The 17,195-nt window shown below is 41.9% G+C and overlaps 1 protein-coding gene across 32 annotated transcripts in view; it reads left to right on the forward strand.

Moving 5' to 3' along the window:
• Positions 1 to 17,195, forward strand: part of LOC5575995 (tropomyosin-2) — a 122,325-nt gene that overhangs the window by 18,480 nt on the left and 86,650 nt on the right. For 11 of the 32 annotated variants that reach the window (XM_021851679.1, XM_021851682.1, XM_021851692.1 and 8 more), the window contains exon 2: positions 7,498 to 7,852. In XM_021851679.1, the coding sequence (XP_021707371.1) occupies positions 7,613 to 7,852 (240 nt within the window). In that variant the 5' untranslated portion in view covers positions 7,498 to 7,612. Of the gene's footprint in view, positions 1 to 7,497; positions 7,853 to 11,717; positions 13,745 to 17,195 lie in introns of those variants that run through there. The other 21 variants (XM_021851667.1, XM_021851664.1, XM_021851678.1 and 18 more) reach the window with 20 other exon arrangements.

The following is a 17,195-nucleotide window of genomic DNA, read 5'->3' on the forward strand; positions in this document are numbered from 1 at the left end:
GAATGATGATGTGTACGTTTTAAAAGATCAATTTTATTTTACCAGACTAACAAGAAATCTTTGTTTTGTGTGGAAGAAAAACTAGACAATGAGTCAAACAGATGAGCCAACTCATCCATGATTTTATGACTGCTGAATTGCGTGATTGAAAACTCATGCATGACAAATTCACTCGTGATTATGAGAATTTGAGGTGTTTACAACATTTTCAAAATTAATACTTATAAAAGCGTGTAACATTTTGTTGATCTTATCCCATCCTTTCTGGACACGCAGTTTAATAATTCAACTAGTGAGTACAGATTTGAAAAAGATTTTTTTCTAACTAAAACGGTCTAATGAGCACCGTGGTCACGCTTCATCTCACGACCAGCCAGCGCGTTGGAAATTCGAGCGCTGAGCCGTGAACCACACCAGAGGCGCATCAGCTCAACATTCATAAGTCACACCACTGTGGTGAAAAACAAATCACAGGGAGAGGCCACCTTGCCTCGCTTGGTCTGATCGGTGAGAACTGGGGTGCACCACAAGTGCACCTCGATATCTCCCTATAAGGCAGATGCAAGTTCACATTAAAACATTCCAAAACCGGTACTTATACGGGCAATAACTAATAAATCTCCCAGGCGCAACTGTCACTCACCATCGCAGCATTCAACCTCTTTGGGTCAACCAGTTTGAATTTATAATCCACATTAAACGCGCGTCTGCGCCATATTTTGCGCCGAAGCCGAGCCATATTGTTCCCGGCGACCTGGGCTAACGAGAGCGAGCCGCGAGCGCCCCGTGAGAAGCGGTTGACAGTGGTCTCATTTCCTTCAAAAGGCTGCCCGAAATGGCATAATGTCAAATTGGGGTTTTACCGCTCTGGGGGGATTCGAAACATGGTGCTGACTTAGATCTGCCAACGTGATAATGGTGTCCCATGTCATAATAAGTGAGCACAGATGCACATTTACCATACACAATGGGTGAACGTGTGGTTAAACTTGGGGGGACCCAATACCCGAGGAGTCGAACGTAGTCTTGACACTGACTTTGAAGGAACACGCGAGCGGGGCTTGTTATGCGGTTTGGTGGCTACCGGTTCTTGTTTTGATTTTTTTTTCGCGGAGTCATAACTGCTGCCTGGTGGCCTTTCTAGGGAGGGTGCTGGCGCTGACTTAGTATTGCATAGCAAGCGTAACATGATTAGAGGTGCAATGTGAAGGTACCACACCGTGCGAACTTCACTGTTCAGTTCTGATGATTGGCGCAATTTGGAATTCGCGATCTTTTGAGTTCTTCGATGCTATTATGGTACTGGTTAAACATATTTTTGAAACTAGCATTGCGGAGTACTTGAGACATGACGTCATATGACACGACCAACTCAACAATGGTAGTAAGCCACGGCACTTTAAATACCCGTTGAAAGTTTGTTTTAGCGGTACCCTTGCGATAGAATGTTTAATGTCATTCGTTTCTGCATCAAATTCTGAGTATCCTTCTTCTTCTTCTTCTTGGCATTAACGTCCTCACTGGGACAGACCACTCAGCTTAATGTTTTTATGAGCACTTCCACAGTTATTAACTGAGAGCTTTCTTTGCCAAACTTGCCATTTTCGCATTCGTATATCGTGTGGCAGGTACGAAATTTAATGGTTTTCATAAAATTCTACGTACATCAAATTCTACGGAAATCTCGGGATTCCCGGGATGTCAGAAATAAAATCCTGGGAAACGGGATATCCCGAAATTTGTCAAATCCCGGAATTTTTTGTCCCATGGATGGACACTCTAGACATGAGCATGAATGTAGATGACCGATCAATACCAACCTGCTACGAAGCTTACCACTCTCAATATGCACAAGTCGAAAGCACAACATTTTAAAGTCAATAACAGCATCGATCACGTCCTTGCGGTTATCGGGAAAAGGAAGAAATGTTAGTTAGACAACCATTGTTAGCAGAGATCTAAGAATCTTCTCATCTCCACAGTTGTCATAGAAAGGATATTTTGTTAGTGGTATAAGGTAAGGATCTGGGAGTCGCCAATAATTGGTAATGCGATGTATGATATAATTACGACTAACCCGATTCGCGATATTACTCATTTAGAAACATTCAATATCTTCGAATTTAAGAGAAAATCAGTACAAAATAAAACATCTCTTTGAGACTATGGTCACAGGAAAGCTTCCGAGTAACTCCTCAAATCAAACAGAATAAGAAGATCTCTGGACTTCACTCCACCTCTTGAACAGTTCAGTGATGTCTTGAAGTTAAATGTCAAACATGAAACTTAGATTCAATGCAATAACTGTGTTTTGTTTGTTCTGATGTGCTATAAATCATGATCTGACTCAACAGACCCCAAAGGCCTTTTGCCGTGTGGTACAGAACATATCACAAGAAATAATTCAAAGATTTTGTAATGAATACAAAAACGTCATTACAATGATGTCATCTTCAATATTTGGAATAAATGTTCGAATATTTTGTCCAGAAAACTCTCCAAAGAGATTTCCAGGAATTTAACCAGGTATCACACAACAAATTTCTCTAAAGATTGTTTTACACATTTCTCATAAATTTATTCTGAGAATCCTTCCAAAAATTCATCCGAATATCTATCACAAAACCTTCCAGAAATCCTCAAAGAAAGAATTTTATGGATACACCTCAATTTTTCGCAAGAAAGACCTCACCAATTTTTTCCAGAGGATTTTTTTTACAGATCACTCCAAGGATCACTCTAAAAATTTCATCAAGGATTCTGAATGAATTCATTCAACATCTTTCAATAACTGACTCAAGAAGGAATTTACAAACAGATTCCTTCAAAAAGGGAATTATCTTGTAGATTGCTCGAGGAATCCCCTCAAGGATCTTCAAGAATTTCTACCCGAATCTCTCAAAAAATGACATATCTTCTTCTTCTTTTCTGGCGTTATGTCCCCACTGGGACAGAACCTGCCTCGCAGCTTAGTGTTCTTATGAGCACTTCCACAGTTATTAACTGAAAGCTTACTATGCCAATGACCATTTTTGCATGCGTATATCGTGTGGCAGGTACGAAGATACTCTATGCCCTGGGAAGTCGAGAAAATTTCCTACCCGAAAAGATCCTCGACCGGTGGGATTCGAACCCACGACCCTCAGCTTGGTCTTGCTGAATAGCTGCGCGTTTACCGCTACGGCTATTTGAGCCCCTCATAAAATGACATATATAGCAAAGAAAATATCTTGAAAACCACCTTAAAAAAACAGTTATTGAAATGCTCTTGAATTCATGTAATAGGAATACTTTAGAATTCCTATCAGTGATTTCTTTAAAACTTGATTGTAACCCATTAACGCCCAGTGGTCTGATTTGAGATCAGAAGCTGCGAACGTCCAGTGATCTACTTTTATGCATACAGTTTTTTTGTAGACACAAAGGAAGCTGGTATCTTTGTCAAAATTGTGAAAGAGCTCAAGAGCAGTCTAATGACAGGATTCTCAAATCAGATTTCTTGCACTAGGTTGCGTTGTAGGCATGAAATATTTCAATCTTTTTAGTTGTCTTGTCAGCAGCTCTTGTCGGCGTCACTACGCTCGTCTTATGTTACCATTGGCGTGGTTTCCAAATTGAATGATTCCTGAAGGTGTATAGAAAAGATCTTGGAAGCCGGTGTGGATTTTAAGATTTCAGAATAGATTCTAGAATTCCAGTGGATATTGGGACTCCAGTGTAGGTCCTGAGATTCCTGTGAGGATTCTGGGTTTTCAATGTGAATCCTAGTATTTCAGTGAGGATCCTTAGATTCCAGTGGATCATGTGGATCGTAAGGTGACAGTGTGGATCTTGGTATATCAGTGTGGATCCTTGGATTCCAGTACAAATATTGGGATTCCAGTGTGAATGTCGGGATCACCGTGTAGATCCTGAGGTTCCGGTGTAGATCCTGGGACTCCAGTGTGTATCTTGGGAACTCCAGTGTGGATCATGTGACTCAAATGTGGACCAAGGGATTCCAGTGTAAATTTTTAAGTTCCAGGGTAGATCTTGCGATTTCAGTATAAATCCTGGGATTGAAACATGGCTTCTTGGTTTCCAAGGGTAATCTTGAGATTCCAGTGTGGATCCTAGGATTTCCGGTGTGGATCCTAGGATTCCAGTGTGCATATTAGGATACTGGTGGGAATTTTTAGTTTCTTTGAGTTTGGATCCTTCGATTCTAGTATGGATCTTGGGATTCCAGCTATGGGTTCTAGGATTGCAATATGGATACTGCCAATGATGATCCTGGGTGCTCAATGTGGATCCTAGTGTTTCATTGATCTTTTGATTCTAGTGGATCATGTGGATCGCAATGTGACTGTGTGGATCTTGATACTCCAGTGTTGATCCTGGATCTCAAGTGTGGATCTTGGGATTCCTGTGTAGATCTTGCGATTTCAGTATGGATCCTGGGATTGGAACATGGCTTCTTGGTTTTCAAGGTGAATCCTGGGGCTCGAGTGTAGATCTTTGGATTTCCGGTGAGGATCCTAGGATTTCAGTGTAAATATTAGGATACCAGTGGGGATTTTAAGTTTCTAGTGTGGATCCTTGGATTCCAATATGGATTCTGGGTTTCCAGCGTGGGTTTTGGAATTGCTGTGTGGACTCTGGGATTCTTGTGTGAATCCTGGTAATCCATTGTGGATCCTGGTACTCTAGTATGGATCCTGAGACTCCCGTGTAGATTCTGGAACTCCATGCTGGATCCTTGGGTACCAGTGTGGATGCTGGGATTCCAATTTAAATCTTGGCATTTCTTTGTGAATCCTGGGATTCTAGTGTAAATTTTGGTATTTTTGTGTGGAGTTTTCAGAATTGATATTGGTATACCAAAGTGGATCTTGGGATTCCAATGTGCATCCGGCGTTCCACTGTGAATTCTGGTATTTATTTGTGGATTCTGGGATGTGTAGATACTACGACTGCAGTGTGGATCCTGGGATTCCAGTGCGGATTCTGGGACTTCAGTGGGGATATTTGAATTCTTTTGTGGATCCTGGGAATCCGGTACGGATTCTGGGAATCCAGTATTTATTCTGGGATTCCAATGTGAACGCTGGGAATCTAGAGTAGATCCTGGGATTGCAAAGTGGATCCTTGTGTTTCAGCCTGGATCCTTGGGTTTCAGTGTACATCCTGGGTTTCTAGTGTTGATTGTGTTACTGCATTGTAGATCCTAGGCTTCTAATGTAGATATTGGGATTCCAGTCTGGTTTGTTGTATTTCAGTGTGAACCCTGGCACTGTTGTGTGGTTCGTAGTGAATCAGTGTGGATCTTGGAATTCCAGTTTGCTCCTAGGATACTAGTGTGTATTTTGAGATTCCGGTGTGAATCCTGGTATTCCAGTTTCGATCCTGGGATTGTAACGTGGGTCGTGGAATTCTAGTGTTAAACTTGAGATTTCAGTGAGGATCGATTTCAGTGTAGACCTTGGGATTCTAGTGTGAATCTTGGAATTCCAGTGTGGATCTTGCGATTTCAGTGTGGATACCAAGGTGAATCCTTGGATTACAATGTGTATCCTAGGATTTAAGTGTAGCTATTGGAATACCAGTGGGGTTTTGAGTTTCCAGTTTGGATCCTTGGATTCCAATGTGCATCCTGGGATTACAGTATGGATCCTCAATTTCTAGTGTGGATTTTGGGGTTCCAGTGTGGAGACTGGTATTTGCAGTGAGGATTCTGGCATTCAAGTGGGAACGGTTAAGATTCCTGTTAGGATCCTGGACGTTCAGAGGAAATACCGTGGGAATCCTGTGAGAGATATATTGAAATACTGTGCATATGTCGTGTAAATACTGCAGAAATTCTTCTGGGCATATAGTTTGAAAATACATAGGGAATCTTATGGAAATGCTGGGGTTCTTGTGAATGTCCTGTGGAAATCCTCTGGATATTCCGAGAGGATCCGAGTTGAGTTTGGGATATCCTGTGAGAGTTTTGTGGCGAATAATTAGTATTCCTGGGAGAATTCCATGGAAAAACTTTGGGAATCATGAAATAATCCCATAAGAGTCATGTGAGAATACTTTTGGAACATTGGAAACCTTTTGGAATTCTGTGAGAATTGTGTAGAAATGCTTGCGAGAATTGTGAGAATCCTATAGGAATACCATATGGTTTTAATGAGCAGCCTGGGGTTATTTCAATGAAAATTCTGTGTGAATCCAACGGATATGTTTTGAGAATCCTGTGGGAATAATATGGAAATACCTTGGAAATCCTGCTGAAGTGGTTTTCATTACGACAACAATTACTATATTCGTGAAAATATTGTAAGTAATCTGCTTCGTTTGCTTAGAAACAACAAACTACGCACTTGATTACCAAGAGCTTTTGGAGCGAAATCTTAAATTTAGAGAGAATTAATATGTTTGAAGAAGCTCATTACCAAAAGAACTTCAGGTTGGAAATTTTACCGACCTACCAGGCTGAAAAGTGAGCTGTTTCATACTTTGTAAGTAAGTTCAGAAAGAAGAAGATTTTATAGGGAGTGTCATCTCACTCTCAACAAATTTTGGAATATTCCGAGAGTGACCTGCATGAAACTCCCGGAACGTCACGTGAGTTCCCTTGTTTTCTCGTTATCAAATTACGCACGATCGACGATTCTCCATCGTTCAAGCCTACCTCATGCCCAACCAGACCAGATCCACTCACGTTGCTCAGTCATCACTCATCATCGGGGGTTGCGTGCAGAAATACGATACCCTTTTTTGCATGCACTTTTCGTTTCTACTCACCTGGGACCTGATTTAAAGTGCTAAATAGGCTCTGTGCTTTAGTTCACCAACGAAGTCCTCTCTTTGCTCTGCTCTGTATGACATAATAAGGCGCAATCAAATATAAAATTCATGCTCTCGTGTCTCGTCTGGTTCAGTGCATGCATTGGGACTGCCGATGCCGATTCTTGGGGGTCCAAAGGGGTAGGTACCCACGATTACCGATGACCGTAAATGGACAACCGTCAAGGCCATCGTGTCGCATACGATGGTGATGATCTCCCAGCCACCAGCGCACAACAGGTTCTCTCCGCATGCAGAGGAACTTCGAAATTTATGGTTGCTTCCTTTGATGCGGTGTTTATTTCTATGAATTCGCGCCACAGCAGGGCTGAGGAACGCAGAGTCGTCTCGCGAAAAGGTGGGGAGGAAAAGTCTCGCGGCGACGACGACGTCTCAATTTCCAGCCGCGTGGTCAGTTCCTACTGTTTTATCGTTCGCGAACGGTCGGTGGGTTGTGCTCATCGAATCAGCTGAGATTGGATCAATTTGAATTACTTTATTTTAAGGACGCAACTCTGGGTGGTCTCTCCCGGTGCGAGGTTTTGGTGAATGTGTTTTGCAAACCGGTACGAATCGTTTTTCGGTGCATGACGCCACTTTTCCACAGAACATCACTTCGAAAGCACTAGATCAAAGTGTCCTGTACTAACGATCTGATTTTCCCTTTCTCTCCCCAAACAGGTCACGTGCGGTTTCGCGGTCTACAGTGTTGTTTTCCTAACACGTTTTGTCGTTGTCGTTGTTGTTGTTGTTTTTTTGAGTGTAGTGAAGTGCCCGACACAGAAATCCACCGAAAATGGATGCCATCAAGAAGAAGATGCAGGCGATGAAGCTGGAGAAGGACAACGCGTTGGATCGCGCCCTTCTCTGCGAACAGCAGGCCCGCGACGCCAACCTGCGCGCGGAAAAGGCCGAAGAAGAGGCCCGCCAGCTGCAGAAGAAGATCCAGGCTATTGAAAATGACCTCGATCAGACCCAGGAGGCGCTGATGGCCGTCAACGCCAAGCTGGAGGAGAAGGAGAAGGCTCTCCAGAACGTAAGTAGAACCTTCTAGATATGCAATGTTGTTTGTAAGAAGTCCCGCTGTGTGGGACTCGTGCACAGGACACACTAGTGTTGCCAGTTTGGGGAACGAAATGATGACAATTTCAACAGGAGATAGCGTTATTTGTGTGCTGCGCATTTCCGAAAGAATATCCAAGATGGAAAAGTACTGGACTATGCTGAAATTTAGAGGATTTTTTCGGTACAGTGTCCGTTCAACAACTAAGAAATAACAATGTTTTGAATCTTCTTCTTCTTCTTGGCATTACGTCCTCACTGAGACAGAACCTGCTTCTCAGCGTAGTGTTTTCAAGAGCTCTTCCACAGTTATTAACTTAGAGCTTTCTTTGTTCTGAATGTATTGTAAGTTTAGTGTTATGTCTGCTTGTATGTGACTTAACTATAGCTTTAGAAAACCAAATTGTTAGGCAAGACAAATACAAGATTTCCACAAATAGTAGCGTAAAGTGAGGCAAAAGTCCAAATGGGGTTAAAGTTTAAGGTATGATGTTCCGCTCAAGAAAAGTAAAAATTTCTGCTCAAGAAATGGTCAAGAAATTTCCTATTATGAGCTCCGTTTGAAATGACATTTTTTTTCAACTGCGTAGTGCGACCAAAGAAAAATACTTTTCTTGAGCATTTCTTGCAAGAAATTTCCGCGCATCGAGATAGGCGATTACTTTTCTGTTGAAGTGCATACTTCGCTTAATTCAAAACATATGTTATACAGTTAGTGACAAAAGTTTGTAATTGAATGCTATTTTCCATACAAAATGCCCATCATGGGGATCTATATATCAGTTTCTGATAGTCTGGATTCGCTGAAATTTGGATGACGAACTATAAACACCCAGAAGTTTTGTCTAAACTGAGCTTATTGAATTTCAGTCATTTTCAAAAGAGATTCAGAGTGTTGTTCAAAGACAAAAGTAAGTAACCGTGAGATTTTTTATTTAATTCAAAAAACGGTAAGTTGTGTGATTAGTTTGTTCGGCAAAATTGTTCAATTTTGAAAGTTATACAAAATTGCAGAATACACCAAGCACTTACAACTTACTCTTTCTTAATTAAATAAAATCACTCGATTTTCAACTTTTATCTTTGAACAATCCTCAGAAATTCTTTGAAAAATTACTATACTGTGATGAATTCACTAAAGACAAAATTATAGGTTGTTTGTAGTTCGTCATCCAAATTCCAGCCAATTCGGACTACCAGAAGCTGAGATACAGATCCCCAAGCTTACATATGCGCAAAAAACAACATTTGTTTACTAACTTTTGTTACTGACTGTAGAGTAAGGTGGGGCAAAAGTTCGACCTTAGTGATATAATCAAAGTTTCCAGAAAAAAAGCAGTTGAAACAAAATAAATACCATACAGTGAACATTCAACATATTGGCTATAATTTTGCTGAACATACTTGTGCCAAAATATTTACCCATTTTTAGTTATAACAGTTTCAAAATTGATTGTCTTAAACGAACTTTTGCCCCACCGGTGAGTTCGAATCTATTGTGGGGCAAAAGTTCGCTAGCTAAAACGTTAAATATTGATACTCTTATGACAGGCATACTTTATACCAGCCGTAAACTTATGTTCGCCGGAAAATACACACTAAATTTTAATCAAAAAATTGTCCAAAACGGGGTTAATTTGGGTATACCTAAAAATAGCAGTTTTTCGCAAAACTAAGTGAAAATGTAAAATTTTGGTAACATTTTTCGCACGATCAGGCAAATTTTGCTAAATTTGAAGATAATAGGGTCCTAAAATGTTTAATGAAATCTTGTTTTAATTTTATAACACGAAAAAGCATGTTACTGTAACTACTTTAGCAATTTTTCCCGCTCAAATAACGGCTATATCATATTTAAACTTCAATTTTAAATTTGGGTCCATAAATGAACCTTGACACTTAAGATTATGTTTGACGTTCGCTTAGTCGACAAAAACACCATGGTGCACAGGGATTTTAGTTTTAGCACTGGGGTTGTTCCTATCTGACATTTCGGAAGGGACACGGAAAACAAAATACACCCAAAAATTTGAGTTAAAACTAAGGGGTGTGACAAAATCTGACATTGGAAAAAATGTTTGGACTCAAACAAATGAAAAACATCAAAAATTGAGTAAACATGTGTTTTTGGCCTAAACTTAAGCGTTTGGCACTAAAATTGGGATAGGACTTTAGGACCCTATTGTTTGACTTATAAATAGGCACATGGGAACTACTTCTTTTTCTTCTTAGCATAACACTTCAACTGGAATAAAGCCTTTTATTCAGTTTAGTGTTCTAAAACCACTTCCATAGTTATTAACAGGGAGTTTTCATTGTCAAACTTGCAATTTTTCATTCGTATACACGATGGTACTCTATGCCCAGGGAAGTGAAGGAATATCTCATTACGACTGGGAATCGTACCCAGACATCTATACACCCGATTCTGTTTTTGCACGGGGGATGCGTACCGTGCAAAAAAAAGTTTTCAGTTCAAAATTTCAAGTATTCGTTCTCGCAGTCCAAACTGAAAATTCTTGCTTACGAATATAAACATTTCAATTTTACAGTTTTTTTTTTTTAATTTAAGTAAAATTGACTTTCAAAAATGCCATAGACCACAGAAGTTAAAAATCTAAAAGAACAACTATTTAAAAAATAAGTCAAATCCATGATTCAAGGTTTTTTTTATTATTATGTGACATATTTGAATTACTTTACAAAGTATTTTAATCGATTATGAAATGAAATAGAGTACATCTAAAATACCGATGCAGCCTATGAAAAAAATCTTAAAACGCACTGTGAATCACCCGCTAAACTTCTGTGCTTACCGATGACATCACCTTATTATCCGCCCTGATTTTCCTGAGATGAAAAATTATTCAACAAGAGTCCACCTCACACGTCGTTGATTATTTCCGGTCGGTCTAATGGTTGTGGTGCCAATTATACACCGAGATGAACTAACGTCATCGTCCACCGAATCACCAAAATTTTACGTTCCGTTCTAAATGCGATTATTTTTCTGGCGATCTCTGTAATGTTTTCGCGTAATTTCAATTTGACGACGTGACAGCCCGTCCAAAACGAAAAAAAATCGTCGCCCTTGAGCCGAAATTTTCATTCAAAAAAGCGCGTTCATTTTTCTGTTCAATCACTCACCGAAATGGTGACAAACATGAACTGTCATACAGATTACTCCACTGTACGATGGTACGTGACAAGTCGTGAGAGCTAAAATTAGAATGCATTTTTTCGGCGTAGTGCAGTCGAATTCAGTGCATCACATCACTATCGAAGGAATTTCACTTGCATTCATTATCTAACACGGCACCGCCAACCCACGCAGAGAATATTGCATAATCTCTTGTTTGACAGATTGAATTATGGCGTGACAAATCAAGATGGCGGCGGCGAACAGAAACTGTTTTTTGATAAACATAGCAGGGGCGCTGCCTGGTAACATGATCAATATGGCGATCGCACGTTGCTCGGTTGTAATATTTAATTTCGACGGAGCGGATTGTGCGAAAGGTTCGAGAAAATCGGCCCACCGTTGTTGGGATACCATTCGATGCGATGAAACTTTTATTTTTAGAGTTTCGTGGTGGCATTCGGTGCATTGCACGCATACCAGCGATGGCGGTATTAAATATGGCGTCATCTTCTCGGTGGTGTGCCGGTCAGCTTGCTCATGCGCGGTCGGCTTCGGAGATGACAAACCGCCGAAAGTGATCATGGCCGGTCGGTGTCATGACTAAATGGACTTTCTCTCGAGTGGACGGGATGACAGATGAAGAGCCAGGGTTGAGCCAAGAACCAATCATCCTCTAATTATATAGAACTGTTTATTGGTAATATTGACTGCGGCGAGGACCACTCCGGGCGACGAGTCGTGATGTCGTGCAAGGTTTAAATGGTTGGCGACGACTACGACGGGGGTGTTGGGCTAGCGATCACGAGTGAGAGCAGGAAAATAGATTGAGAGCGTGAAAGCGCGAGGGTCAGCCAGAGGAATCGTAAGAATGCCGGCAGTTTTTTTCGCTGGCCCCACAAGATCGGTGCGGAGTTTCATTCATGAGATAAGTACACTATCCGGCACATTGTTGGAAGAGACGAGATGCAGTGAAAACCGCATCCCGTGCTGCTCCGCAGAAAAAATAATAATAAAAGAAACCAGTCAATACTAGAAGTTTAGTTTTGATGCTGAAATTCTAAACCGAGTGCGTATTATCGTCAAAGTACAAAATAACACGTAGAGAAACCCAGTCTGGAGTCACAAGGAGAGCTAGTTTAGCGAATGATAGTTTATTGGTTTTGATTGGTGCAGAGAATGATCGGAGTGATATCGTATGGTAATAGAAAACGAGGATCGAGTTGTTTCAATAGTAAACCGCGAGGCAACAACGGAGGAAAACGTGCCAAAAAGACACGACATTCACGGCAGCATGCATCGGCGGTGGCAGCAGCCAATCGTCGCGGTAATAACAGTGCTGGCCACGAGAGTGCGCTAGCGTTGATCAACTGTGGCCAAGAGCTGACAGCGAAGAAGAGCCGAGCGAAAACGGTGGCGAAAAAGAAGCGCCACCGAACAGCGAAACCAGCAAGTAGCAGACGTAGCTCAGTGTCAGTGACAGGAGCAGTGTGTAAAAAACAAGAACAAGTACGATCGACGAGTTCGGCAAGTTTGGCCGATGGTGGTGCTGCTAGTACAATGTGCGAAAATAATCCCGTTCCGTCTGGAGGATCGGGTAGAAAACGGGGTCACCAGCATCACCCGAGATTCAGCGGCAGCAGGAAATCCAACGTACCGGCCGAGGACGTGATTGCAGCGCTGAGAGGAGCTTTCGACTGCGGCGGAACAATTACGACGACGTCGACGGGAGGAGGAGGCAGTCTTAGCAGCAGCTCGTCGTCGTCGTCACTGCTGATTGGCAACAGTATAGTAAACACAGACATAATCATTGGCAACGACGAGAATGCAAATCCACAGCAAAATGTCACCGTCAAAGCGGGGGTGGAGGCAGAAGAAGAAAAACAAATGATTCTGATGGCGATCGATGCTGCTGATGATGGTGGTGTTGATTCTGTTGATGATGATGATGTTGTAAATAATAATAGCCACAACCTAGGCCAGGATCTCAACCCGGAAGTGGAACTGTATCAAGATATCAGTAACAATATATTAGAAGACGACGAAAGGCTGACAGAACAAAGTGATGAATTGATTAATCAACAACAAAGCAAGAGCAGCAACAGCAACTGCAATAGTCTAGTTAGTAGCGATATAAGCAATAGCACGGCTAGTAATGTAATAGTGATAGACGATGACGAAGATGACGATGGGAGAGGCAGCACTGCTAGTGGGGAACCGTTGGAGATCACCAAGCTGGAGGAAGTTCCCAGCGGTCAGGAGCTAGTCAAGCAAATTAGCAAAAAGCTAAAACGCAGCAAAAAGAGTCCGTCCTCGGATGATTCCAGTACTGCTAGCGCAACGCGGAAAAAGTCCAGTACCGGTAGCAAAAAATCTTCCAAAAATTCCGATGGCAGCAGCAGTACCAGCAACGGCAAGCAGCGGAAAAAGATCCGGGCTTCAACGGGTGATATTTCCAAACTGGAGCGGGCGTTAGGAGATGGAGCACCGTGCGAGGATGGGACAGCGGCGGACGAGAACGATCCGGATGCGGCAGAGTGGGCCAAGCTGCGGTGCACCAGCGAGCGGACTGAGGTCATCGCCGAAAGGGAACATCGACGGCAGAAGCGATGCGCGGACTATCCAGGGCTGGCTTTCGGACGGTCCATATTCAGCTCGGATACAATGATGAAGTTCAACATCATCCGGAATGAGCTGCACAACATCATGAAGACGCAATTGAAACGGGTAAATATGATCCAACTTTCTACACATATTGGCTCGATCACTGGGTCCCGAATGGCGCTCGTCCGGATCGAATTCTGGAAAGATCGCAATTTTTGGCCCAAATGTAATCACAAAGTGATCCAACCGAAGTCGGTTTCTCTAGTTTGTAAGCAGAAGAAAGAAACGATTTGTGCACAAACTCGCACGGACACGATCGGCCGCACGATCGCCGCACAAAGTTCTCCCAGCGCGCCGTGAGAAAGAAAGAGCAAGGGTGAGCAAAATTCAAGAATGTGTTATTTTTAGAGGTGGATAATTTTCCAAAAAATATTTTTCCTCGCGATCGCGGATCGCAGCTGAACGGTAAAATTTTTAGCCCACACACAAAACGTCCGAAAAGTTGCGAGAAAATCGAGTGAAAACGAAACGAGAAACCGATGGTGTTCAGTGCTTTGCGTTCAAAGGGGAACGAGGTCTAATATGAGCCTCTTGATAGAAGATTGAGAGTTTGTGCGAAAGTTTAACGCTTCCAAAGAGTGAAGATAAGGCGGTTAGCTTTGGAAAGTGTAACTTCAATGTTAATAGACGCATTTTGTCATTTCGTTTCCACAGTCGGGCAAGTGCTCGGTACACGATCGCTTAACGGTGAGAGTGTACGAGTGCGCGTGCTTGATCATTATTATTCCCTCTTCGGGCAGCCTAGCGCGTTCGCATCGCGATCGTTCGTTTGTGTATTTTAGAACGATCGTAAAACAACACTGTTTATATTCGGGAAATTTTACTCGCGCAATCGGCTGCGGTGATCGCGCAGTTTTTCACGATTCACAAAGACCTACATTGTGGTGGCGTTCGGCTCTGCGCCAAGGGACCTAGATTTTTGTCTACGCTTCGTGACCATGACATGTCTGTCCGATCCTCGTTAGGAGGGCCTTCCACCTACTACCTCCCCTCGCAACACCTGATACCACATCATTTTTGTACGATAATAATTCACCGTGGCTCTTTCACCGCCAAATTTGAAAAGCGAATCAGTTGAAAGCCTCCGTCGATTGTTGAGCTGCTGCTGGTGGTGGTTTTTGCTTGAGGAAAATCCAAATTATCACAAAATTGAAGCAGTGTAAAACGGAAAACCGAGCACGTTGTGTAATTTATGCTTTTCGTTTTCTCGCTGCCTCGAAACAATGAGATATCGTCGTTGGTTGGTTCGGTTCGCTGAAGTTCGCCTATCGGCCAGACGCTTGATCAGGTTGAAAAGTGGTAAAAATCAAAAACCAACAACGATGCTAACAGGGGTCCTCCCTAGCTTAGTGATAGAGTCCGCGGCTACAAAGCAAAGCCGTGCTTAAGTTTTCTGGGTTCAATTCTCGGTCGGTCCAGGATCTTTTCGTAATGCAATTTTCTTGACTTGCCTGAACATAGAGGCTCTATGTTAGAGCATTGTTGTGACTACACGACACGACAAACGAATGCGAGAATGACAAATTTTACTAAGAAGTCAATAACTGTGGAAATGCTCTCAGAACACTCAGCTGAAAAGCAGGCTCCGTCCCAGTGGGGACGTAATGCCAAGACGAAGAACGACGTTAACAATGGCAACTCAGAAACGAACGACTCCATCATAGCTTTTGATGTTGCATGGGGTTTTGTAGTCGGTGGCCGAAGAAAATTTTGATGACGGCCGAAGACGACTTCACCACGACTACGGTGAATGTGTTGTTTTTTTTTCGGCTGTACATACGTGCGAATCAAACGAAATGAGATCAAGACGAAAACGGTTAATTGGCACTTGCCGTACGGTCTCTCTGCGGGCGCGGAACTGGTTGGCAGATCAGCTGCAATGCGAAGCGATCGCGAAGAAGATTGGTGTATGATGAGGGTATGGTTGCTTTCTAGGGTAAAGGGGTTTATTGTTGAGCTCACGGCAATTGTCAGCAATAAATCGCTCAGCTGTGTTCAGCGCTCTTGTTTACATTTTTCAGATGAAAATATAAAATGACAAGATAATTAATTCAGAGATCGGGAGTCAGTTTGGTTGAAAATTTACGTCTTTACCCTATATTGGAGAGAGAGGTAGATGCAAATGTTACCAAACGAATAATGATTGCTCGATCGTATGGAAATCAGAGGAAAAGGTCTGGAGTAAACCATTGTGGAGGAACCTTATGAATTTGACAGATTTCGCGCTACTCTTTGGAAAACTTGCAATCATTTCTTCCAGTAGAGTATTGAGTTGTAATCAAGCATTGCAGAATTCATTTTTATTTTATTTCGAAGCACAATCAATGCAAGGAAAGAAACACATCTCAACTGTATCAGTTCATGATCAACAATGTTTCGCAAGTTGTAACAAGCTTGATAATCAACAGCAGCAAACGAAAGAGAGCGATGATAAAACTCATTTTTTCGCTTTTTTACTATTGGGAGTAGGTATTTTGTTTTACTGACTCAGTAAAATTTACTGGCATGATTCAACAATCCCCGAACACCTCAGGCAGCAACCATTTATTACGTAACGCTAAAATTTGAAATTCTGAACCCTTACCCCCTCCTCCATAACGATTTTTGTGTTAAAGATTTTTAATACGTCTTAATGTTTGAGCCAATCCCTCCTCCCCTTCGAGCGTAATGTAATTTGTCGACGATGCCTTACAGCGATAGTGTCCTTTGTTTGGAGCTTGTTTAGATTGGTTTTGTCATGCACTGTTATCCCCCTGATAATCAGAGCTGTAGCAGAAGATGATAAACAGGTTCTCTAGACGTGCTGTTCATGGATCATGGTTACAGAAAGCGATAAGTGAGAGATTCTCTCAATTTTCTCAGAATTCAAATCTCTGGTTGTGATCATGTTTTACATGATTCAGTACGATTCGCCAATTATATATCTCCTTCTTTCTCGCATTACATCCCAACAGAGAAACAAACTGCTTCTCAAATTTTGTAAATTCTAGCGCTAAATACATGTCGTGTGAAGTATTTTTTAGCCAATTTGAAGTCTACTAGGTTTCGAAAATCAGGGATGTCAAAATTTCTTTGCTTCTAAGTGTAGCCAAGTGTCTTAAAAAGCACAAATATTCACATGTTTGAGAATTGTAAGCATATCTTTATGGCATTACAAATAAACCGAAATCTAGTATATTTGTAGATAAAGGTAAAGCATCACACTCGCAAAGAATTCAAGTAATTTCAACGCAGTTCCTTCCTCGAATGCAGGTAAATTAATGGCCTCACTGTCAAAGAAAAATACTTAACTTCAATACAGGGGTTGAATTCTGAAAAAATTTAGAATATCTCTCACTTATCGCTCTCTGTTACAATCATGATCCGCTACACATCATGAGAGACTGTTTATCATCTCCGCCACTGCTCTGATTTTATCGGCATGTCTTTCATCGCTTGCTTCGATCGTTCTTCAATATCAAAGGATGCCTGGTTCAATAGAACATCAATGACTCAGATAAATCCAAGCTAATCT

Source organism: Aedes aegypti, chromosome 3, assembly GCF_002204515.2.
Source record: "Aedes aegypti strain LVP_AGWG chromosome 3, AaegL5.0 Primary Assembly, whole genome shotgun sequence".
Classification (NCBI taxonomy): Eukaryota; Metazoa; Arthropoda; class Insecta; order Diptera; family Culicidae; genus Aedes; species Aedes aegypti.